At 33.8% G+C, this 26830-nt stretch overlaps 2 protein-coding genes across 3 annotated transcripts; one reads left to right on the forward strand and one right to left on the reverse strand.

Annotated features, from left to right (window-relative positions):
• LOC130624975 (neurobeachin-like) lies at positions 1-4272 on the forward strand. The gene is made up of 2 exons (XM_057440048.1): positions 1-483; positions 1953-4272. The coding sequence occupies exons 1-2, from the start codon at positions 216-218 to the stop codon at positions 4079-4081; spliced, it is 2397 nt and encodes a 798-aa protein (XP_057296031.1). The 5' UTR covers positions 1-215; the 3' UTR covers positions 4082-4272.
• On the reverse strand, positions 3398-21858 carry LOC130624976 (uncharacterized). 2 transcript variants are annotated; one of them, XR_008981683.1, is made up of 10 exons: positions 18391-21858; positions 17232-17256; positions 16689-16745; positions 15125-15286; positions 14435-14508; positions 12711-12822; positions 11954-11992; positions 11822-11866; positions 10703-10858; positions 9592-9732 (listed from the first exon to the last, which is right to left on the reverse strand). XR_008981683.1 is itself a non-coding variant. In XM_057440049.1 (9 exons), exons 1-9 carry the CDS (start codon positions 18466-18468, stop codon positions 9485-9487), a joined length of 840 nt encoding a protein of 279 aa, XP_057296032.1. In that variant the 5' UTR covers positions 18469-21858; the 3' UTR covers positions 3398-9484. The 2 variants fall into 2 exon arrangements, 1 of the variants encoding a protein (XP_057296032.1); XM_057440049.1 differs by lacking the exon at positions 10703-10858 and having other exon boundaries at positions 3398-9732.
• Positions 21859-26830: the final 4972 nt, after the last annotated feature.

Here is a 26830-nt window from a genome sequence, read left to right on the forward strand (position 1 = left end):
GGCCACGTGACTCTTTAATGTTTTTATTTTCAACAAAATCACCCTAAGCTTGCAGAGCTTGAAAAAACAAGAGCTTCGAACTTCGTTGCAGACAGCGTAATGTTGAAATATTTCTTACATTGTCCGTGAGTTGGAAAAGCTTTGCGACGAGGAAAGAAAAAAAGCATTCATATTTTTTGATTATATCATTTTAAAACAAAACGTTTGCTTGCAAAATGTCGTACGTCTTCTCCAAAGCGTTAACCGAAACGTCCGAAGAAAAAGAGCGTCGAAAAAGTGTGCCTCCGAAGTGGACGGTACCGCACGTGCCTCATCATAGAATGCCACCGCCAGTTGCAGCAAAACCGAAATCCGGTGGTAATCATGACGGATCAGGACAAAGTCATGCGTCAAACAATGTGGAACCTATTCAGCGTAAAAAATCACTGCCAGTCAGATCGGCTTCCGTCGATGAAGAATTTGGTACGGGACCAAAGATGGGAGGTAAGAACCACTAATAGTTTAAATGCGCAGAATTTTTTTAGCTTTGAAACCGATTTCATTAGACGTCAATATAAAACTTAGAATATATTTTTTTTTAATTTTTTTTTTGTGTGTTCGTGAAAAAGTAGGTGTGTTTTGAATTTCGATTTTTTAAAGCAGAGAAGAAAAACAAATACGTAGACGCCATTAAGAAGGATGGTTTTCACATGCTTAGCTGTTGAAACTCAGTTCACATTATTTTATCTATCACAGTCCTTTTTAAAAATAAAGATTAACTGTCTTAACTCAGCTTTAGCATACTTCCGTCATCGAGGATACACATATACTGCGTGTGTCCCTGTTTTAAGTGTGATTGCTGATTGCATTTAAGCTTAGTGATTGCAATTAAGACATAAAAACTTTGACAACAAAATGACAATAGAAACCAGGTGTTTGTAAATACTTAATGCCTGTATGATCTAGTGGATCCTTGTGAAATTTATTGCAGACATAGTTCAAAGTTTTCTTTCTGTTTTATGAATAAAATATACTACACTTAGATGAATATTTAAAAAACAAATGCACGATTTTTCACTACAAAGACGTCTTTTAAAACAACCCACGACACGGTGTCATAGCAGTTTGAATGTAAATGCTTTTTTTGTAAAACTTAGCCAATCGATACTTGACGAATTTGTTTTTTTAATAAGTTGTAGTTTTAAAAAGCGTTAAAAAAAGTGTAATCAAAAAAGGTTTGAAATTTTTCAAGTCATCTGATACTTATAATTGAAGTCGAAAATTTAGAAGGCTTTGACTGTGACAACAAAACAGGATATTCGGAAGCCGATATTGTGTTGAACATTTTTGCGTAGGTGAACTTACTAAATTTAGGGACTTCGGAAAAAGAATAAATTCGTACAGGTCCATTGTAATATTTTCCCAATTTGTTATAAGAAATTGTGCAAATAATTACGGAGAGTTTGTTTGTAGGAAGAAAATGAGAAGCATTGAGTTTAGTTAAGAAAGCAGATGGAAACTTCGGCTATTTTGTTTGGTGAATATGTGCTCTGAGTCCAGGTGATGAAAAAGTGATTTTGGAAGTGAAGGTTTTAAAGTGGTGAATAAGAAAGCCTTATCGTGGTTGGGACTGCTTGGAAAATTTTTAAGTTAAAAAATAAATACTATATTCAAATTCTAAAGTATTACTCTGTTCAGATAAGAAAAATAGTGCTTATAAAGCTATCTAAGCTATCTGTAAAAAGAAATTAGTGGTAGATCATGGCCTGTATTTTTAAATTTAAATTGCTTGTACCATTAGGTATGAAAAATAGATCTGCAGATTCTCTATCGAGAAAGTTCTGTTGAACGTGTACTATAAAGACTAAAATTAGTTATTTTTTATACTTAAAGCACAGCATGAGCACCAATAGCTTTTAAAAATCTCCAATTGGTTATATCTTGATATAATGTGTCTGTTTTTTTTTATTTAGGTGCATTTGCCAGGCTTCAGGCTTCTGTTCAAAGCGGCGAAGAACACAAAGGTGGTTTGTATACAAGCGCATACGAAGCTTATCGTATAAAACGCTCGTTGAAAGAGCACGGCGTGCTACCAGCAGATCTACGTGGTAACCAACAGTTACGGAAATATAGTCTTGATAAAGAGTTACCACCTGTTGTTTTACCGAAACCACGCAGACCATCCGCAGAAGGTAAAAGAGATGCTTTTGCAAGGAATCGTTCTCTTACGACACCTACAAGTCCCAAAGCTGACTTCTTTGCAGATGAACGAAAGAAGAGTGACGATGTTTTTAGTGAAGCTGCTCCAATTCCTGAGCAGGTATCTACTGTTGATACACCGGTGCCAAGCAATGCGACTACACCAGTTCCAAGTGATAAAGCTGCCTCTCCTGTTGTCTCTGAAAACACGGCAGGAGCTGCCAGTTCTACAACTATGGCTGAAGGTAGTCATTCCTCCGCAAATGCTGCAGCTAACGAACCTGTCAAAGATTCCGTTGCTACCAAACCTACCAAGGATGCTGTCGCTACAGAGCCTATAAATGACTCTGTTGCTGCCGAACCTACCAAGGATGCTGTCGCTACAGAGCCTATTAATGACACTGTTGCTGCCGAACTTACCAAGGATAATGTTGCTATCGAGCCTACAATAGATGCTGTTGCTACCGAGCCTACAAAGGATACTGTTGCTATCGAGCCTATCATAGATGCTGTTGTTACTGAGCCTACCGAGCCTACCAATGACACTGTTTCTTCTGAACCTACCAAGGATGGTGTTGCGTCTCTACCATCCCAAGACACTGATGAAGGTGTACCTATAACAACCCAAAGCGATGTACCAGAAAAATTAGAACTAGAAATGCCTGTTCTTCGCGACCCTGCTATCATTCCTTCCTTTCCCGATTTAGAAGAGATAAAAAACAGTGAACAAACGAGTGACGTTATGGAAATGAAACAGGAAATTGCGAAAGAAAGATCGAAAATTAAAGAAGGTAAAAGACATTTAAGTGACACTATTGACGAACTGGAAAGTATGAATTTTGATTTTAGTGCTGATAACAAAGAAGTTGGGAATGAAGCGGTTTTCCAGGAAAGCAAGGAGGAAGAGAAGAAAGATGTGACCACGATTGAATCAGAAGTTATCCTAGAAAGTAAAGAAAAAGGTGCCGAGAATGATGTAGAGTCGAACAGTGATGACAAAAACGAAGATAAGAAATCAAGCGAACTAGAACTCAGTGCAGAAGCTAATGTTGCCCATGGACAACCTGAGGAGAATAAAGCTTTAAAGTCAGATGCAAGTCTTAAAGACGATAGCCAAACCATTTCAGAAAATAATGTAGAAACCTGTTCTTCTGAGTTAACCGTTGAGAAGGAGTCTTCGGACATTCCCGAGTGCAAAACAACAGTAGATGCTCCAGAAGTTACTAGCACACCCTCTTCTATTCCAACTCCTATAAAAACAGACGATAACGATGATTCATCCAAATTACAAGAGGACAAAACCGATTTACTTGCTTCTCCTGAAAAGCAAGTGGATTTAGCACTAGAGCCAGTAAGAGATGGTACAATTTCAGAAGAACCGTCAAAATCTGAAAATGATCAGATCCAAAAAAATGAACCAGTTCAAGAGAAGGATGCTACTCTATATCCAAGCTCAAAAGATGATGTAAATGCAGGACCTGATAAAGCCAGTTTTGAATCTGGTACTATTAATGAAACACTGCCAAATGGAGGTGACGTACCGACTGACGAAAAACAAATCGCACAAAGTCAAACTTTGACTACAGAAAGTTCGAATGTTATGGAACAGATAGAAAGTAATGACAATGTTGTAGCTGTGGCTCAAAATACGGAGGAGACTATCAAAGAAGAACCTAACAAGCCTGTTCAAACAGACCTAAATGACAATAAGGGTACAGTCGAAATAAAAGAGTCAACACCAGAGCCAACAGTGACCAAGGAGGAAACAGTTTCAGAAAAGACATGTACAAGTATTGATCCGAACGACAAGGCTAGTGAACCATTAGATACTGCATGCATTGCTACTGATAAACAGGAAGAAGTGAATAATAACGCTATTCCTTCTTTTGATACGGCTCTGTAGAGATTTCTTACCTTCTTTTAAATTTTAAGAGATGTAATGATGGACGCGAATAAATAACGTCCCTCATTTAATAGAGGAAAATGCAGGGGGTTAGAGCAGAAAAATATAAATCCAATAGAATTGATTTGTTAACATTGATTATTAAAAAGAAATTTATTTTTGTGAATACAAATGGAAATCTTACCACTCAATGCCTGTATTATAGTACCCTGCTTTCTGTTGGTTAACCGTTCAGTCGAATGAACGGGAAGTTAACATGCACGCTTTTTTATAATCAAAACAAGAAATTAAGTGAGACTCAATGTTGTTTACGTATTTATTTACTTTATTTTTACAGGCTCGATTGTTACATAATTACTGCTAATTTACTGCATTTTTATTTTATTGTCAGAACATTTTGCGGAAAAAAACGCGAAATTTTTGTATTTTCAGAGAATTGATTTTTATGGTTGAGCAAGTTTAATGTATTTCGCGCGATTCATGTTTGGGTAGTTCATGTTCAACCTCTTTACAAAGCATATGATACAAATGATACGAAAAAGCATACGAATATTTTGAGACTCTCTAAGGTGTGAGGGCACCAGGAAGACTTTTTACTGACTTTAGTGCATTAATGCTGCAACTTTCTCAACCTAGTCCTTACGTGACATGTGACATGGCTGTGTGCCTAATGCTTGCATTTCCATCCTCTAAGGTTTAATTTTCGCTAGAGTTAGAATTTCTCATTTTAAACCTTGAAACTCACTTAATTTAATACTTTTTTTGGTGATATTCTACGCATCATTTCAGAAAAAAAATGAAGCTAGTCGCGAAATTTATTTATGCATTAGAAACTTTTTAAATTTTCGCTGTTCAATACTTTCGCGAGTTTATATTCCCGTTTTACAAAAAAAAAAACCTTGATCTTTAGCAGAATTTAATTTCAAAATTTTTAAAAATTCCTTACAAGGTACCTAGAAAAACCAAATTCACATGTTTGCTAGCTCGATGCGTCAATCTGAATGAAGCAGCCCTTTTAAACACTTTCGTCGCTGTAAAAAACAAAAAAAGTCTAGAACAATTGCTTTCTTTATAAATACAATCTTTTTAAAATGGAAAGTGAGGCATTAAATTGTCAGACTTTAATTTCGTCCAACAAAAAAGTAAAACACGTCTTGTTGAAACCCTTTTTCAATATTACCAGGCATCAAATTTCAATAATTACTAAATCTTCCTCATCGTCGTCAAAGACAAACGTTCTTTTATTTCCAAATCAAATATTTCTCAAAAAATTGTTTTGATAAGAAGGTAAATTAAGTTTATCCCAACAAGTAAATATATTATTTTTTATGAATGAATTTAGAACATCTTAAGTTCATTTTTGCAAATTTTTGGGATTTTGTTGTGTTTGACGCAAATAATTCGGCAGCGCAGGCGTAATAGGAATTGCATCCATCAAATATTATACAAACCCATCTACTATTTTTTACAGGAAATGGATATAATAGACCTTTCCACAACCTTACCAAATCTGAAATCTTGGAAAAAGCTTACTGCAAATAAAGAACTTGCCAGAACAGTTTATTTAACGACATATAGTTGATCTTTGCTTAAAGCTGGCCACAAAATGACGATAATACCAGTAAAACGGTACTTTTTACAATTATTAAGCTAAAAGAATTTCATGCTTTCTGTCTACGTGGTTTTATAAAAAATGCATTGTTAATCAACTGCTTTGTTCTGTATGCGCATTCAATGAAGGGGACAGGCTGCGAAAGTTTTTGAAGACAGTGTTGATTCTAAGACCAGACAGTGGTTTGGTTTACTTCATAAAAAAATCTTACTGTTTTTGAATTGGCTTTTTTAGTTAATACTCAAAAAATATAGATATCACAAAAGAAACACATTAGTCAAGTTTTATATGTTATGTCAATTGCAATGAGCGTTCTAACTTCTTACACATTTGCCAAACGGGTGGTCAAATTCAGAAACAATGGAATATATTTCTCTTTATTGCCGCGCGTCAAACAAAAATCAAAACACAATTAAAAACAAGAAAAAGTTGAAGATCTAAATCTAAAAATGCTATAAATCGAATAACATGTTCCGAACACGTTTTTATTATTTTATACTACTGAATAAATTTGTGAGTAAAGATAAAGAAAGTAAAGATGTGTAAATAAATATGACCATATGACATGTTCGATTTACTGTAAAAAATGATTTCGGTTTGTATATTTATGAAGTTTGGCGCCATTTAAGAACAGCAAACTTTATTGTTCGTTGCTAGACGTATATTGTGGAAAGGGAATCAAATAATCAAAAATTATTTTATTATTAACCATAACAGATGCTCGTAAATTTTCAAGAAGTATTAATAAATGTTACACAATATTGGTACTACGTGTTAAATATGTTTGGTTAAAGATATTATTTTTGATGACTAGCCATATTCCCGTGGAAGAATCCACTGAATTTCTCATTTAATTCATAGAACAGATGTACCATCAAAAAGCAAACAATACAGCAGTGCGAATTTTTCAATCAGCATAATTATATAAATGACCAAAAAAATTGAAGGTGTCCAACAACTGCAGTATATATGTGACATTTAAAATCTAAGTCTACTAAAATTGCTTGCTCTAACCCTCTGACAATGCGAAAATTATTCGGTAAAATTATTAGTAAAGAAGTTAGCATTTCAAAATACATCTCACTAAATGTCTCCAAGAAATGCGTGTAAGGGATACTAAACAAAAGCATAAAGCATGGCAATTTGAATTTTTAATACTTACAATCCAACCTTGGCCCTTTCTCTCTTTTTAATACGGGACGAAAAAAAGAGAGAAAAAGCCCTGGGATCGAGGATGCTCACGGTCTGCATTACTTTATATTTATACCCGTTGAAACCAAAACGTTAAAAATATAAGCAGGTCCAACAAAAAAAATAAAAAAGCAAAATGGAAAATAACAAAATCAAAGACGTCTAACAACCGTTACTTAAAAAGCGAAATCTGCTAAAATTTATACTTGCTTTGCCATAAGTACACCAGGAAAAAACATATATCAGACATTTAAAAAATCCAACATATTTTGCCAAGTTATACAAAAAACGTTATTACAAAATTTCCACACTGTACAGTTTGTAACACGTCATACCAAAATCAGATATTCAGTCTATTGCGTACAGCAACCCTTTCAAAGTTTTACACAAAATATAAGAAATCAAAAGTTATCTGATGGTAGAATCCATTGAATCTCTCATTAAACTGATGTAAGGGATAAAAACAAGAACGTACAACACATAATTTGAATTTTCAAAACGCACATTTCAATCTCGACCGTCTCTTTTGTAACGGGATGGCAAAAAAAGAAAAAAGCCCTGGGATCAAGGTTAGTCACGATCTGCATTATTCTATGTTTATAACCGTTTATAGTTTCAGCCTGATGTTCCTAACTCTTTTGACAAATCTATTCTCATTATTCTCAATACGTTTATCATGAAAATATGTAATGCCTTAATAAAAAAGCATGCTATAAATATATGCAGCATGTTTTAAAGAATAACAAACACATCAGTAGCAACAAAATGGCGGACTGACGTCCCGTCCCCATGTTCATTTTAACATAAAGGGATTAGTCTACAGAAGCAAATGACTTGAAAGTCATTTGCCTTGCATAAGATAAATAAAACACTGTTTTTACAAATCGAAAGGGCATAGAAGAAAGAAGAAAGAAGAATGCTATAAGTTATTATAGCTAGCTAATGGCAATTTCTACTACATGTAACAGCCTATTGCTTGGACATAAAAAGGTTCAGTTCATTTGATATACAATAAAAAAGTAAACTTCTAATCAATTTTCTGCGTCATACAGTGTTTATTTTTAAAACAAACTATCAAGCTTAGACATATTCTTAGGGTATTCTAAACTTCTGACCCATTTTTCAGAGTATATTCTTACAAACTAAGTGCTTAAAGAAAATATATTCCGGCCGAAGATACAACAACAAACTTAATATTTAAGGAAAGTTTAGCTCTGAAAGAAAAGGCTAAAAAATCGTTATACACCCAAATTCATTTCTCTATCAAATAATTTAAACAACACACTTGCTTTGCTTTCGCTTTCTCAGTAGGTAGCTTGCTAGCGTTTTCTGGATGAAAATTCAATCAGTTTGTTACTTTGAATACTAAACTTCGCTTCATCCCAAAGAGAACGAATGGAAGATGTATACAATTGTCTGATACATTTCCAATCAGTTCTCTTTTTGACGTTATATCATCGTACGTTTTTCTTCTTTATAACAAATATTTCTGACAACAACATAAACTTTTTATTCTTGCTCGACAACAAAAGCCGCTCTACAACAACAGTTTTGTTCTTTACATCTTAGATTCAAATTATCATTCGAATTCGACAGTTTTTATAAAAAAGAAAGCAACCTCGGTCCCAGAACACAAAAATGATAGAAGAAACAAATAAGCTTTAATCTAACCTCATGATGAGTAAACATTGTTTGAAATAACTTTTTTCAGGATTACTTTGAAAAAGAGACAACTTTCTTCGCTTCGGTTTTAATTTCTCAGTTTATAAACTTTGTTTCCATGGGATACGGCGCGCACATGGTAAACCGGGGGTCAAATTAAATTATTCTATCTATAACGCCCGGCAGGGCTTTTACAACAAAAAAACAAATAAAAACATTTAAAAATATAATAAACATTAGCTTTAATAAAATAAGGAAAAAGAGTTTTATTTTTTAAAGAAATAAGAAAAGAGAATAAAATATTTATATAGTAACCCCCTGATTTGCGTTTATTTAACTTGGTGCATTTTAGCGTAACGCCACGTCGTAAGAAAGTGACCTGTGATTTGTGTGACATGGCCTCACCGTGCGCGCACACACACAAGGCGTATTAATATATAGATTAATAGTAAGTACATCTAAAACCTACGTATTTTAACCTCATACATGGAAATTTTGTAAATTTTTGTAAAAGTTTTTCCAGGAAGATATATAGATATATAGTTATGTAATACAGTTATTTATTTATTATTATAGCAGTTATATTAGTAGATTTCAGGATTTACATCTATGTTTTTCTCTTTCGCTAAAAATTATTTGTAACTGCTACAGACTAGTTTATTCTTTTAAACTAAAAGGGGCAAAAATTGACGAGCTTATATCTTCTTTTGTAAGTAACACAAATTATCTTTTTCCACTAAAACAGCCAACGACGAAAATATCCTTTGTTGTTCAAATCACCAACTTTAGCATAAGATTTACAGTAATCTAATTTTAAGCATTTTGGTGATATACAGTATACAAAATATTCCATTCACACATTTTCTATATACAAATGTAACGGCACAAATTATATCATATCAGTCTGGGTACACCATACCCAATATAAAACTATTACATCATATCCAACCAATAGCTATGACAACTAACAATGTTAGTGTTCCGATTGGTTGCAATTTCATACTGCTTGAGTGAGCATCAACATGCGAGAAATGATACGAATTATCCGTCATTGAAAAAGTTTCCTTCAAATGGTAGCTGCAATTGTGGACGAAAAGATTGTTTCTGACGATTTCACGCCGAGCAGTCGAATTACTTGGAGCGATATGACATATTCTTTCTGCTAAGTCGCGTCTTTTTCTGAAATCTAAACAAGTCATACTTTTAAAAAGCGATTACGCAGTTTATCTAGCTAAAAACAAACGTCAAAATAAAAGGTTAGAATCTCTATACTAATAGCCGTATTTTCTCTGTCTGTCCGCAAGGAAAGTGTCCTACAACGGACACACAAAATAGCGTGTAATGTCAAGACGGACGACCCGTGGATTATATCACGGGTTATCGACTAGTTTAATATAATATGATTATTACTTTCTCAATAAATTGTGGTGCCACTTTATATTTAAAAAACTTTTAACGACTAAATATATCTTAATTTATAGGCAATAAGATTAATTTAATAAAATGGCAGATAGTGTTTACAAAGACATTATTGTACACATTCTGAGTCTATCAATATTGTCATTACAAAGTTTTACAATTTATAATACACGTAAAAGCACCTTATTCTATAGGTATACTCCATGAGATGTTATTATATTATCCTAACTGTTCTTTCAAAAATACATGTCTTTTCGCTTTTGCCGGTGTGGCATGTAACATGAGATAAAACCGCCGCAACCAGTGTCATGAAAGAAGTATCGTGATATGGTTTAATTAATTGACAGTGATGAGTGATATGAAAATTGCTTAATTTCTAATTCGCTTCGCTTAAACAAAATTAGCCTTATTAATTTTTCTTTGCTTGAAAGCTAATCGATTTGTGATTAAAGGGGAGGCAAACTGTGCACGGCTGCGGAATAAAAGTTTTTGATGACTGCGTTGATTTTAAAGACCAGATTGACTGACATAGTCAGCTTTATAATAAATCAATATAATGTGGTCATTACAACAAAAAACGTTCTAAAAAAAGTCTAAGAATGTTTTGATATTGAAAATATTTGTAGGGTTAAAGAAATTTGATGTTTTCACACAAAAACGTATACTGAACAAATTGATATTTTACTTGTGATTAAAGATAAAGAAAGTGAAGATTCGTAAAAGAAAAAGAAACCCACCATATTGCGCCGCGTTTGGGTTGTTGTTGAATGCTTTTGGTCTGTATATTTATTCAAATTTGGCGCCATTTCATCATAACAAACTTCATCGCTCAAAGCTCGTAGTACTTAAAACTTGAAACAAATATTGTTGTGTCATGATAGATATTTCTTAAGCTAAGAGAAGTTTAAACAAAGGTTATAAAATGCTGTTACTACTATAGTACGTAAAATATTCTTGGTTGTCTTAAGTAGAAGATCTTATTTTTTATGTTTACTGGTAAGTACATTCAAAACTTACTTATTTTCATCCTGTACAGCAATAAAAAAATTCTGTAAAAACGTTGCCAGGAAGATATATGGATTCTTAGTTGTGAAGACAGTGATTTATTTGTTATTATAGTAGTTACCATAGTAGATTTTAGGATTTAGAAATCTAAAATATTTTTTCTCTCGCTTAAAATTTATTTTTTGGCTGCCACAAATAGTTTTTTGTTCGCCTCTCCTTTAAATTTCCGAACATTTTTGCTTTAAAGTTCGTGACAACGTGATACCGAGATTATTTATATAAGGTCTGTTCTACACTGAAAATAAATCCTAATTTCTTTTCTATGCGACATCAGAGAGGTGTTTAATGTATACAATTTCTATGCATGTAGCCAGCACCTAGGCAAATGATAAAAAAGCGTTCCTAAAAAACCTACAATATAGATAACATATTTTTATTAATTTTGCTTTTCACAGCTTTGCAGACATGTCGAAGTTACGCAACGAAAAGCGCTAAGCGAAAGCCTTAAAAGAAATATGGCTAGGAAAAACCCTTAAGAGAAAAAGCGCTAGGCGAAACACTTAAATGGGGCTAGGCGAAACTCTTAAGAGAAATGGGGCTGGGAGAAACTTCTGAGAGAAATAGGGCTAGGCAAAACCCTTGGTTCTAGGCGAAACCCTTAAGAGAAATGGAGCTAGGTGAAACCCTTAAGAGAAACGGGGCTAGGCGACACCCTTAGGAGAAATTGGGCTAAGCCAAACCCCTAAAAGAGCTAATTTAAGGCCTTATAAATGTTGTTTTGCCCATTTTCTAACGCATTTTATATTAAGTATTATACAATAAGGTGGCAACAAAATAATTGATGTAATTACTAGGTAAATCATAACAGTTTTTAAACCAGCCTTTCTCTTGTGTTTCTAAAAGAAATATGAAATTAAGTGAGTTTAAGACAAAGAAATATTAAGAAGGAATATCAAACACTTTAGAGAGAAGGTTAAACTTACTCTTTAAGACATCAACCAAAACTTCATTTCCACACTTAGCTGAAAAAAGAAAAGATCATAGAAAATTAGGAAAATTTGATTAAAACTTGTGAGATTTCAAACAATTCGCTGCTAGACATTGTGGCAGATGTGTGTTTTCTGTATCTTGTTTTTTGCAACGAAGAATAAAGGGCCAATTTTTTTAGTCCAAAAAGTGCACTTGACTGCCATTAGAAATAGATGCAGCTTTTTATTGGTATGTTTCGGTATTAACATGAATATTCTTAACATTTTGAAAAATACATCCTGATATACTCTTCACTCCTAATGTGCCGTTGTTAAAAGGACGTAATTCAAATGACAGACAACTAAAATTTATGGAAAAGATACTGCAATTAAAATCTAAAGGGACACTTTACATCAATACAAAACAAGTTTATATGAGTTGGCAAAGAAAAAAAAAACCAAAAGTTTATAATCATGCAAGCAAAATTTTAAGATGAGCATCTCTTACGATGTTCTTAACTTCTGTCTAATTTCATGCTTTTTTCATAATTTCATGCTTTTCTCGTTACCTTAGCGGATTAACTTTCAAGCGGATCTTCTTTCGCGGAGTACTTTAGTAAGACTTCTCCCCGCAAATTTCCTTTTGCAGTACACAAAAAATGCATTTTCATGCGGACTTAAGCTTTCGATTTTTTACTCCCATTTACTTTCACAGACTTTCTGCGCACTAATCAATTTTTTACACAAAGAGCGCGAAGCTCCAAGAACTTACTTGGTGTTTTAATGAATATTCTTTCAGTCTGTTGTCCAACTGGAATTGCTGTAAGCATAAATGAATATCTACTTCCAGGGGTTGTATAAATCTTCCAAAATATCCGATTATCCTAAAATAATAAGAAGTTGTCAGTATAAACAACGTAACATCAGCCAGGAATATAAACAATGCAACATCAACCCGGAATATAAACAACGCAACATCAACCAGGAATATAAACAACACAACATCAGCCAGGAATATAAACAACACAACATCAGCCAGGAATATAAACAACGCAACATCAGCCAGGAATATAAATAACGCAACATCAGCCGGGAATATAAACAACGCAACATCAGCCGGGAATATAAATAACGCAACCTCAGCCAGGAATATAAATAACGCAACATCAGCCAGGAATATAAACAACACAACATCAGCCAGGAATATAAACAACGCAGCATCAGCCAGGAATATAAAGAACGCAACATCAGCCAGGAAAATAAACAACACAACATCAGCCAGGAATATAAATAACGCAACATCAGCCGGGAATATAAATAACGCAACATCAGCCAGGAATATAAATAACGCAACATCAGCCAGGAATATAAATAACGCAACATCAGCCGGGAATAAAAATAACGCAACATCAGCCAGGATTATAAATAACGCAACCTCAGCCAGGAATATAAATAACGCAACCTCAGCCAGGAATATAAATAACGCAACATCAGCCGGGAATATAAATAACGCAACATCAGCCAGGAATATAAACAACGCAACATCAGCCAGGAATATAAACAACGCAACATCAGCCAGGAATATAAACAACACAACATCAGCCAGGAAAATAAACAACACAACATCAGCCAGGAATATAAATAACGCAACATCAGCCAGGAATATAAATAACGCAACATCAGCCAGGAATATAAACAACGCAACATCAGCCAGGATTATAAACAACGCAACATCAGCCAGGAATATACACTATTATGTACACTCAATAACCACTTTTTTCTCAAAATGTTGATATGCCGTTGCCCTTTTCGTTTGAAAAAACGTTATGGTGAAAATAAGATATATTAAGATTCTTTTGACCCTCTAAAATAAGCATTTTGTCTTAAGAAAAACTCCTTCTTCGTCATGTTTGTTATTCGCCCAATTATTTCCTTTGGGAAAATTTTTGTAATTTATGAGTATTTAGTTGCCCCGGCAAACTGGTTCTCCATTTTTCAAAAAAGTTGCAAATTTTTGAGGCTTTTGTTAAAACTTGGATGCGTTCTTAAACTGATGGGGGTAACATATTTTTAGACGCCGTTGCTTGCTAAAGTTTAACTCGCCACTACGGTGCATTTAAATTCAGTGCAAAACCATTTGGTCGCTATTTACTGGCTGCGAAACGGCTTATATGGCACGCAAAAAAAGCTAGAACAATATTATATATACCTCTGTCGATGATGTAATATAGTTACAGTCGAAGGGGGTAGAAGGGATAGGATAGTATCCCCGAAGAAGATAAAACTTCCTGTGACATAATTAAATGAACTTAAGTAGGTTAAATAGAATAGTTTTGTGCACATTTTTGATATAGGAACTTCGTTTATAGAAATGTCAATACCTATTTTTCTGAAGAACGCAAATAAGAATATTTAAGGCGTAGAATTATAAGTTCAAAACAGCCTCAGCTTTTCTATAAAGCAAATTTCCAAGCGAAGATTTACTGTAGTCCCTACCTTTTTATCGAAATTTTTGTACAGTGTATACGAACTGTTTCGTGTAAATACTTCCAATACAAAACCCCAGCACCCTGAAAATAAATACAAAATTATTTTTAGGCGTCCCTATGACTTCGTAGACTATCTATTATTTTATCTAGAATTAAAAGAATACATGTAAATAAATGACCAGGAAGTGACGTTTGCATATATGAACTGTGGAGATAACATAATTGCATACATGGACGTTATTCGTTATTTTTGTAAACCAAACTGTATTCACCTGATTATCCAACAGGGTGTGGTCAAGGCAAAAAATTAATTACCAGTCTGTGTGGCGATAGGATACAAATTCGCCCCAGGCTCTTTGTAATCAACTATCCTAAACCCCCTGGATTTTTAATGGATTCCACCATTTTCTGCTTGCTTAAGATATGTTGACAGGGAAATTGGTTGGTTGTATAAACATTTGCCGACAACTTCTGGGACAGTAAAAAAGTGAGTAAAAACAATGTTCAAAAGTCAGGATTTAGGACCACGTTTAGCAATACAGTTGCCATGGCAACTCTTAAAAATTGAGTTGCTAGTAGATTACAACCCTTCCACCCTCTCCCCCTTTCCAAGTATAAATAGAGTTACCCTAAGTTTTATTCGTGTTCATTTATGAAAGCAAAACTTTAAAGCAGAGGAATATAATAAGAGACGTACCAGCATTTTTTGAGGCAGTAACATCATCACCTGGTTGGACAAAGAATAGGAAATTGTGGTGAGCATCTTCAGCATACACAGCGGCTAACAGGTCGCTACCAACACATTGCATCTTTGGACATTTTTTAAACTCTTTCAATGTTGTCAACTCTAAGTATTTATCTACAAACGAATAGTTCATAAGAAATAATCATATTGATTACATCATTTTCAGGTGTAGCTAGGACGTAGGACCAAATGTTGAAAAAAAGATAAAAAGTTTTGAAACCCATAAAGATTGTGCTGGCGTGTTTAGAATAAATCTGTCATCTAGTACCTAATTTTATAAGTCCTTTCCTGACACTAGCCCGACTGTATCTGCTTCTTTACTTCTGGCAAGCCTAAAAGACGAGGTACGCTTAATGAAATTTTAGCTAACGTTGTGTGGTACTTCAGCTTACATGAGAGGTCCCTATAACGCTTAAAAGTTTTAAGAATCATTCCTATCACTCTCTGATAATCGCCTACTAATCGTCCACTAAACCTCTACTAATCGCCCTTTCTCTCCTAGTTACTACAATAACCGCCTTAACACTAAAAAATATAGGTTTTAATTTATTGTTATTATACGTTTACTAGTCGATAAAGTCCGTGGAAAAATCCACTGAAGCAGGATAAAATTGAAAAATAACCGTCATATAAATTTTGATGATGTCAGCAACCCATCTGCAAAAAAAATTAGAACCTTGCTTTTACGTTGCCTTTATTGTGTAGACCTTAAAGCGCTGATCAAGAAAATGTATGTAATCACGTGCTTTTCATGAATGGTTAATGAGATTTACGGGTTTAAAAATTTTTAAAATGTTTTTTCGAAATTTGTATACCCGTTGCCTTCATGTTATAGCTCTTGAAACGCTGATCAAGAAAATGTATAGGATCATGTACTTTTGACAAACGGTTACGGAAATATTGTGGTTGAAAAGTTTTTTGATGATGTCATAAACCCGTTCATTCCAAAACGGATTTGGGGACCCAGGTTTGGAAAACTACCCAAATTGGTCCCAGGTGGTCCTTAGTTACCCACGCGGTGAAAAAACATTGACATCACCAACTCGTTTCCATGTTAAAATTTTAGGTGCACTGTAATGGCTTCATTAATTTAATATAGGATATTGACGTTAAAGTAGTGTTATTTTCGTCGCGCCCTAACGTCAAAAAATTTAACATATTAGACATAACTTTTTCGGCAACATCAAAGGAAAATGTAAACATCCACTTTGCCTGTTACAAACAGACACAGTCTCTGTATTATTATAAGAGATACGTTATTATGAGTGTGGAATTTGAGCTTAGTCGCTTACTTTTTTGAGTGTGTCTGAAATCACGCGAAAAATAGCAATATAACGAGCTTCAGAGAGAGTGTTTGTTCTGATGACACGGAAGACATTCAATTACTTCTTTTTTTCTAACTACATATATCGCTTCACGTAATAAACGCTGTTTGTATTGTCAACAAAACATAGAAAACGCAAACAAATTCTCCAATTTCTGTTTTAAAAAAAAGATATCAATCGAATAAACTTACTGTTTTTAACGTATGTTTCTTCGAAATGGCTGCGATTGCAAATCTTAGGATGTGTACCTGAAATAATGTTAAATTTTTACCTGATTGTTTTTTATAAGCTTAAATGGGTTTTGCGATTTGGAGTAATTAATACCCAAGGGAAGCGATTTCCAGGGGGGGGGAGGGGTTTGCTTTTATTATTGTTATTACTACTATTCTTTTTCTTCATCTTGCAAAGAGCATTTTTGAGATTAAGATTTTGAAAAAATTTTCGCAGGAACTAATGCTGACGAATAAGAAGAAAAATTACCAATGCTTCCCATCTGTATCGTAAGTAAACAAACAAAGTATACTGATACCATAGCTTTCACGAAAGTTAATTTACCCGAATGACCTTGATGTTTCTCAAAAGCCAAAAAATGTTTTCAACGTGTGCGCGTAAAGTTGCGAAAATCTCTTGCTGCGAAAATTAATTTTCTTAAAATACGCATTGCTTCGTTTCTGTGAGACGGACTTATAACTAACTGCCACTTAAGTATCTTGTCGTGACTAAAATAGACTTACCATTTCCAGATGACATACGAGTGTTCTGAAATAAAAAAAAGAGAATTTTGTTACCATTTTTTTGGCTTGACACGCTCAGTGACAGATCAACTTAGATATCCCCTTTTTGCAAGCAACAAATATAAAATACGTTTTGAGCTCTTCTCTGTACCAACTTTCCTTTCCATATAAATTTTGTGGATGTAAACAACTAACGAATGGACCTCCGTACTAACCTACTCATAAAACTATCGTATTGTAAAGAGACAAAGATAACGTGTACCAATGCATTGCAGAAATGCATGCTTTCTGAAGGCCATACAATTTTACTCATATTCAAAAAGGCAAGAGGGTATGTGCTTTTTAAAGTTCTAAAAATCCGATATTGAACCTTCTTTCCTTCTAGAAGAGCTTAGCACTACTAGTTTAATGTAGATTTTCACACGACTGTCTTCTTCCGCTCGTGCAGAAAAAACTGAAGAAGCCTTTTCTACAAACATGCACCTCGAAGTAAAATGCCTGCTGGCTAGACGTAAAAGTATGCCCAAAACTTCTCTCAAGAAGTTGATCTTATTCAATTTTTTTTCAGCGCGTATTTTTCTCTTAAGGTTTTAGGCAATAAAATTCAAGAAATTATCAACCATTGGACAATTTTTTTTTAACAGAAACAATATTTTTTTTGCCTAAACTCGTTAATATGAGATACAAAACAACACCTATTTCGAAAAACGGTGGAGTAATTAGGGTCAAGTAGAGCAGAGAGAACTGTTTACACTATATATATAGTGTTTATATAAAAAAAATGAATTTATAAATTCTTCTAACATTTCCTTAACAAACACGCAAAAAAATTTTTTTGGACAACATTGATAGAAGTTATTTATAAACTAACAACAAATAGTAACTGTGCAACCCCTAAAAAATTTTTCATTTATATCTTTTTAAGTTGTTGAAAACATCTCTTTTCACTTTAATCTGACTGGTGTTTTTTTTTTCGAGCGGGAAATTGGCATCCATTAAGTCCAAACGAGATCGAAAAAACGCAGTCGTATGGAAACCTACCTTTAGAAACAGACATTTTATAAAATAAACCAAAAAACACAGGAAAAAAATATACTTGATATAAAAAAGATTGTGATGCTAGAAAAAAAAGCACGATTTTCAAACAAATTTTTTTCACCTTTGTCTCGATAGCCTGTATTATAAGCAAAATAAACAAAACGGTAAAGAACTGGTCATGCATTATCATTATCACCATTCGCCAAATCAAAAATCGTCTTGTGTCTAACCAACAATAAAAGTTCTTGTGGTAGCTTCAAACACCTCCTTAAAGAACTGGTCTTTATATGTAACGTGCAGATACCGTCAATTTTCGTAATCAAACATATTTTTAGCCTTTCTGCATCACCTAAACAGCGTTGTATACGGAGAACGAAAGTAAAAAGGGGAGCTCGTTTGTTTAGTTAATCCACAATGACGCAGAGACCTGGATATAACAAACTACCACTCCTTTAATAATCCAACACGAAACTTTTAAAAGATTTAAGTATTTTCACCAACTGTGTTCCACTTTGTTTTGCTGTCTTGAATTTTATTTTAGGATGGTCGTGATTCATTTTTTGATGTGTATTGGGATTAGTTTAGTATGTCAAACTCGCTGTGAAGCAATCATGCTTGTTTGATTTGTCGTGATGCACATTGCACATTGCACATTGATGTTTTGATGTGCGTTAGGATTATGACTTTTAGCTAGCGTTAAAGGTCAGATAATCCTTTGTTAGACAGGCAAATCATGTTAAGTCGATTCCGCAAGTAAAAATTAAAATGAATTATGGTTTCTTTGAAGTGAAGTAATTCACTCTCACGCTTAGCTGAAAGTTTTTAAGACACAATTCGCCGAGTAACAACAAATGTCGATAGCGCGCTGTTGTCACTAAAACTTAATTTCTGTATCTATTTGGGTTCTATTGTTCATGCTTCACGTTTTCAACTAGGTGTGTACACGACCATTTCTCATCGTCATTGTCCTTTGTTATACAGGAACAAGGGCAAGATTTTGAATGTTATACCCACAAGCAATTGAGAATGGCATTTGTATATAACGCACAAGCACCCTGAACACGCATGTTTAGTGAGGATGTTTACAGGGTTGAGGTTTCCCGTATCTATCTTAACGAAGGAATAATTAGCAGGATAACCAATCAAATACACCTTTATTGTTGTTTAATTTTTTCAGTCCAGCTTTGCGAGTTAATTTTTACACAGCTTTTATGCACTGACAACTGGTATTATACCCATCTTTCACAACTAACGCTTGTACAAGTTTTAAACAAAATTCAATTCAATATTGTTTATTTTTTTCTCCGCTAAAGATTTACAAAGAGGGAGAAAATAAACAAAAGCGTGCGGTAAAGAGTCAAAAACTCTGGTGTTTCGGTCCATACACCACGCATGTTGTTAAGCAAGTTCCCTTAAATACTTGTATTTTTATTATGGTTGAAAGTGAAAGTATCTAAGGTAACTGCTAGCTACCGAACAACTTTCATTTGCATTGTAAGCCTTGACTTCTTGTGGCTAAAATACTGAACTTAGATTAGTGGAAAAGAAGGGCGGACATTCGAAGGTTTTAGAAAAAAAGGTATCCGTCCAAAAAATACGGACCCAAAGTTGTTTGAACATATCAGTTCCTCTTTCTTACTTGCATTTTTATTATGGTCGAAAGTGAAAGTATCTAAGCTAACTGCTAGCTACCGAACAACAATGATTTGCATTGTAAGCCTTACTTTATGTGGCTAAAATCCTGAACTTAGATTAGTGGGAAAATGGAGGAGAGTCGAAGGTTTTAGAAAAAATGTTTCTGTCCAAGAAATACGGACTCAAATTTGTTCGAACATATCAGTACCGCTTTTTACCCGATTTTTTTCAAACCTCCTAGACTTAGATTAGATTGTTCATAATGCAGACATTACAAAACAGCATGTCAAACAAACTCGCCCCCCCCCCTCCTCCCCCCTTTTCCCCACAAAATTTAAAAAATCAATGGAAATACATAAAACCAAAATATTCAAACGTTTGCTCGCGTCACAGTTTAACCAGTCACTGCTAACGCACGTTGTGGTCACATATTAAAATGTCAGAAGTACAAAGGTACAAGTTTTAGTAGTCTAGTTCGGCATAGTAAGGTCGTCGCTTGGTGAACTATCTGAGTCTTTCTCTTTACTTGTTGAGATTTAGAATGTGCTTGATGATAAATGGACGTTATCATGGTATAACTCAAAGGTTTGGGTTTTTCAAGGTTGAGACGATTATGAAAGCTACCTTGTCAACTGTTGGATAGTTGGAGTGATGTTTATTCATTCTGTTTGTTCAGTCTCTGCGTTTTTATTATGCTACTGGTCTGAGTTTGTAAGGTGGCAGCATGGAGAAGAATTGTAATTGTGAATTCCTTTTTGAAATACTCTATGCTATAAATTTCATAAAACGGTTATCATACTCTCCCTTTACAGCCTGCTCTATCTTTGTTAGTGGTTTTTAACCAGGCTGAAAAGTTCATTTCTAACACTAACGCTTTCTCTGAAGCACACCTGACAGTGTCCGCCTTATCTTTTACTTATTTACAGTAATTTGTCTTGAACCAACTTCACCATTTTCATACATATATGTTGAACCAACTGCACCATATATATATACATTTGTCTTAAACCAACTTCATCATACTCATACATATGTGCTGAATCAACTTCTCCATATTTACACATATTGTAAACCAATTTTACCATTTTCATACATTTGTCTTGAACCAACTTCATCATACTCATACATATGTGTTGAACCAACTTCTCCATATTAATACATATGGTAAACCAACTTCATCATACTCATACATATGTGTTGTACCAACTTCACAATAAATACCAATGGTGAGGATTAGGTTACATTGATTGCTTTCTTTTATTCTACTTCAAACATCAACTGTATTACATCCTGATAAAACGTGAGCCGACAATAAAAAAGGTATTAAATTTTCATGCCGTTTGACACTTTCGTTTGACAAGGTTCTTCCCAATCGTGAGCATTTCATAAAAGGTTTTGTATTTAAATTTGATTGCAATGTCGATTATTCAAACTTCAAATTAAATCGAACAAATGTCCAATTTGCTTGAAGATTCGAGTAAAGCGAAAACTTTTGTATTGTTTTCATAGCTCATCGCCGTCTGTGCTGACCCCAGTGGATACCTATTTGTAACATTCTCTGCGGTCGAAGAAACTGCACTATCATCTTTAACAAAAGTTGTTTTTAAGAATTCATGTATATACACCAGGAAATCTTGAAATATGTGAATATTAGCGCACGCAAAAGCTATACATTTGGTGACAGTTAATATCTTTATATTCTATCATTGATGATTCAGCAGGCATATGGTATGAATCTGGTACATTTTTGTTAATCTTGTCCTGTTTTATGCCAGTATCAAAAAATCGAATTCCCTACTTCTGTGCTATGATTTATTCCTGGCTTATAGTAACAGGAGAATATAATTCTGATAGAACCCTCTTCGATGTTATGTGAGTGTCCAAAACACCACAACTATCTCTCCCTGCTTAAATAATATCCAGTCTTTAAACTGCTCAAAACCTTATCTCTTTTCATATATTGAAATTCAATAATTCGTTGTATTCCAATATAAAAATTTGTAACGGAATGAGAAATGTGTGGACGCATATTTTATTGAAGTTTCTTCTAGTATTGTTTTATTGTATTTTCTTTTATTAACATTATGAGCGTTTCGTGCTTCTCAGTAAAAGAGAGTTCTGACTGGGTTCACGCAAAAGGATTTACGTGTTACGATGTGTTGCAGATGTTTTATTTGGAGACAAGTTAAAGGGAATAAAAATTTTATTATGTTTTTCAATGTAATATGAAAATCTTCTTTGCCCTTGTAAATTACATTAAAGTGTATTTGTTACAAAGCGTATAGCTATTCAATAATGCAAGAGATGATATTAAATATCAGAAAGAGAAAAATTATTTGATATATTTCTTCATATTGCTAACCATAACCATGCAGTACATTAATGTTTCGGAATTAAACTATCAGTTAGCAGGAACAACGTGATAAAGAAAAGGGAAAAAGATTATCATGGATAGTAAGGCGACGTTTACAAAGAAAACAGAGTTGGTTTTAGCTGGGATTGATTTCTGTTCGAGAAAAGTATTTTCTGTTCCAATATATTCGCAAACAAGTCCTCCTATAGACGATATTCAATTTCAAAGTTTATCAATTGAGCATGATATTGAAGCAGATGAAAATAAAATCACATTTTTTGAAAAACCGATTGAAGACAGTTCCAACGTTTCTTGTGGCATTAAGAGAGATGTTGGTGAACATCCACTGGCATATAATTCCGATGAGAACGTTGTTGCTCCACAAGTAGAAAACATAGACCACCAGGTCTTCAATCTTAATCAAACAGATGAAGGAATTAATCTAATGGAAGATAAAAATATCCAGATAAAAAAACGACGAAAGTCGAGAACGTTTTCTCTAATTCGTCGTTTAACCAATGCGAACTTACAAACGCGTAAAAGCGAAAGCAAGATTACGAGTACGCAAGCCGCCGACACGAAGGCACGAAAGGTTGAAGAAAACGAGAAGGATAAAAGCGTTGCGAGAAATTTTGAACGTTTGAAAGTAAGACGAAGAAATGGTATTTGTGAAAAGAATCTTGATGAGAGACATGGCTTGAAAGTTTATTTAGATTTATACATGAGCGAAAAATTTTTAGATAGACTCACAGACTGGTGACTTTCCGAAATGAAATCGTGAATTTATAATAATGGTATCTCATGTTTAAGTTAAGACAAGAAACGGTGTAAGGCTTTGTCGTAGAATGCTCTAACGCAGCATTTGAAATTAACTGGTTAAATCGTTGTGGGCTACCTTGCAGAAACCTTCAAATGGGTTTTATAAACTCTATATTCAACGTAGGAGTACCGATGGATTATGTCGCCCGTCCTTTATATATCACACAAACAGACAGAAGGAGTACGGTTATTATTCGAAGCATTTCACTCAATTTATTGAATATAGATAATGATAGACGTTTGTATATATTCTGGTAATAGAGAAGAGAAAAAAATCCAGCGATAAACTGTTGGTTAAAACAAAACTAACTGATGGTGTATAAAAGAATCACAAAAAAATATTATCGAAATGAAATGTTCCCCTAAAACCACACCCCGCATGTTTATGCTGATGACGTATTAAGACAAGTCAAATGAATTTATTTTGAAATAAATTACTTGACTTGTTTCATCACACACTGATTCAAAGTTTAAATTAAAGATGTATTTAATCTGATCTTTTTGTTTTTCTTAAATCCAAAAATAACTTTACCGTGTACAACTTGTAAACTTCATTATCTATTGGTTTTCTCGTCACCAACAGTGAACATCATAAGGTTTTATATAGATTTTTTCTTATCGTCAAGTAAACGGTATTTGCATTTTGACAGGAGTATTCAATGTAGTTTGGTCAACACACAGGTTATAAAATAAAAATAGGCGGCACACATCCGCGGATATTTATTCTACCAAGTAAACAATAAAAGCGAAGCGAGTTTGTATTTATTTAGTAACCTCTTAATTAGTTCAAGTCATCATCAGAGAATAAAATCTTTTCTCTCATGATGATTTGAACTATAAGTTAAAATATTAGAAACTACAAAATTTGTTTTATTTACGAACTTGGCCAACGCGATTTAAATAAAATGAACTTATTTAGACTTTCTTTTTTAATTTTTTTGTTTAAATTATCATATGGGTCAAGATTTTCACCTCTCCATTGTTTTTATACAAATTAAAATGACTGGGCTCCAGATTCTTTAAAATGAAATAGGAATGGTTAAGCTACCTTATCGGTAAAAAAAAAGTGACTAAATTTTGGCTAGGTGACTAATATTTTTTGCCGACTAAAATTTTTGCCGACTTTTCATTACCGACCAAACTTTTTTGCTGACATTTTTTTTTCGACCTAACTTTTTTTCGGACCTTTTTCCGGCCATCTTTTTGCCGTTTTTTCTTTCTTGTTGCCAATTTTTATCACTTTTATACAATTATTCTTTATTAGTGACTTTCTCGGCAAAAAGTGACTAAATGCGTTCATTGAAAATGGCATTGGAAAATTAACTTTATTAAATGCAAGAGCTGTAATGTTTGAAAAAGAAAAGTCAAAAATGTCCAAGTATAAAGACAGAGTTGTGGAAGTGGAAATCAACTGCCTCACATTCCGTTTGCTGATGAAACATTTGATGCTTGTACCTTCATACAGGTTCTCCATCATCTGGATCCTTCAAAGGAAGAAAAAAATGTTTCTAACTACAATAATGCAGAAAAAGCGATAGTAGAAGCTTACAGAGTGTTAAAGCCGGGTGGTGTTTTAGTAATTGATCATTTTTTTCGGCAAAATGTCGATGCTTTTTTTTCTCCATCTCTAGCACCAAAAGCAAATGCCTTTTTGAGACAGGTCTATATGGATGAAGACGATCTTATTTACATGCTGAGAAAGACAAGCTTTGGGAACATTTCCTACGTAAGCCAACCAGGTTCGTATTCAAGTAAAGGTTATTTAGAAATAGAAAATGTTTTAAATCCAAACTGGCGAAAAAGCGATTGTCTTTGGCAAATATTGGAGGAAAGTGGAGAACTAGATCCCTTATTGAAGCTGTTGCAGAAGCATAAGATGAAGCGACGTTAACTCATTTTGCGCACGATTTTTATCAATTGAATAGGAAAGTTGGTGAGCATACTATGTTATTTGCTCAGAAAATGTAACTAATTTTTGTCAAGAAATTGCACCTAACTTGCATAAAATATCTGTTGAGCTACTATGGTTGCACAACTTTCCTCAGGACCTTCACTCCCCTTATTGATAACAGCACCAATAAGAACTGGAAAGGCTATCCTGGGTATTAATAGTCATAATAATGTTATAAGTAAATTTCACATTTTTAAAGCCTTTATAAGCTCATTTCAATGGTGCGAGTAGTACTTTTATATAAAATTTATAATACTTTTCAGTTTAATTTTTAGCATTACGGTGCGCAACTCATGTTCAGCTAGCTTTAAGTTTTCTTGGTTTTGTTCTTCCTACTTTTATTAACACTCACCGAAGTACGTCAAATTGGTGTCACAGCAGTTGGCCAAAAATCTTGGCTATCTCTTTAATAATAGCCGCATTTTGTCTGTCTCCGCGCGGACCCCCCGATAAATGCTTTAGTAATACAGGGATACGTGAAGTTGAACCCTCCACCTCTACGTAAGAACTGCTGACTAGGTTGCGCAGTAGCATAATGATTGATTGATTGATTTAATTTATTTACCGTCGGTTATTATATACAATAGTTCTTAAAAAAAAAATATTTTGCAAAAAACTAATCAAAACCGACCAAATATTTTTATACATTTACAATTTAGATGAAAACTATAATAAATAAATAATGAATAAATAATAAATAAAAGGTAAACATTCACCCTCTCCCATTTTCGTATTGATTACGCAAGTTATGGAATCAATTGCCGACACTCTGTACATGAACAGTGAGAGCCATTCCATTTTTTAATCATTTGCTTAAATTTAACTAGATCTTCGCAACTCTTCGTTTGAAAAGGAAGTTTATTCCAAACTTTTGGGGCTAAACATCGCAAACTGTTTAGACCAAAGGTGCTTGTTTTTACACTGATGGTTTTTAGGTTGTTCATGTTTTGACTTCTTACTGGCCTATCAGTTTCCTCAAAAAGGAAAATATCTTTCATGAAAGAAGGACTGATGTTTCTCCGAATTTTAAATATTTCTATGCATAAATATCTGTGCCTTAGTAATTCCATATAATGTTTATTTGGGAGGCAATCAACTATTCTAGGGTCATCATGAATAAAACTTAAAGCCCTGTTGTGGAGTTTTTCAATTTTCAAAAGAGATTTCGAAGAAGAGAAATGCCAAACTAAGGGACAATAATTAAAATTTGCATACACGAAGCTTTGTGCTAAAATAGATCTTGTTTGCAAAGATAGTACATTTTTAAATCTAAATAATGCATTCAGCTGGGCTGAAGCTTTTCGACAAAGATTACTAATGTGCAAGTTGAAATTTAATTTATCATCAATTGTTACTCCTAAAAGTTTTACGGACCTTTCTGATTGTATGACTCTATCGCCGATGTTTATTTCAAGCTTCGAGTTATCAATTTTGGCTCTTGATAGAAGGATCGAATGAAATTTGTTTGGATTTGCTATCATTTTGTTATTATTTAACCAGGAAAGGGCAATTTCGGATTCCCTTTCTAAAGTCTTAATGAGAGTTTTAATAGTGTTTGAATAAGCCGATATCGTATTGTCGTCTGCGTAATTATGTAGGTCACTATTTACAATAAAATAAAATAAATCATTCATAAATATATTAAAAATAATTGGGCCCAACACAGAACCCTGAGGCACACCTGACAAAATTAATTCAAATATACTATACTCCGCATTTACTCGTGTGGATTGTTCTCTGTTTGTAAGATACGATAGAATATACTCAAGTGATTTTACATCAAAACCGTAAGCATGAAGTTTG

Source organism: Hydractinia symbiolongicarpus, chromosome 14 (genome assembly GCF_029227915.1).
Source record: "Hydractinia symbiolongicarpus strain clone_291-10 chromosome 14, HSymV2.1, whole genome shotgun sequence".
NCBI lineage: Eukaryota > Metazoa > Cnidaria > Hydrozoa > Anthoathecata > Hydractiniidae > Hydractinia > Hydractinia symbiolongicarpus.

Coding starts and splice junctions, on each gene's coding strand:
- LOC130624976 (XM_057440049.1), bottom strand. CDS start 18,468: ATGGTGATAATGATAATGCATGACCAGTTCTTTACCGTTTTGTTTATT. Junction 17,257..18,390: donor TACAGGCTATCGAGACAAAG/GTGAAAAAAATT, acceptor TTTTTATTTCAG/AACACTCGTATGTCATCTGG. Junction 11,867..11,953: donor TTTGGTTGATGTCTTAAAGA/GTAAGTTTAACC, acceptor TATTTCTTTTAG/AAACACAAGAGAAAGGCTGG.
- LOC130624975 (XM_057440048.1), top strand. CDS start 216: ATGTCGTACGTCTTCTCCAAAGCGTTAACCGAAACGTCCGAAGAAAAA. Junction 484..1,952: donor TACGGGACCAAAGATGGGAG/GTAAGAACCACT, acceptor TTTTTTATTTAG/GTGCATTTGCCAGGCTTCAG.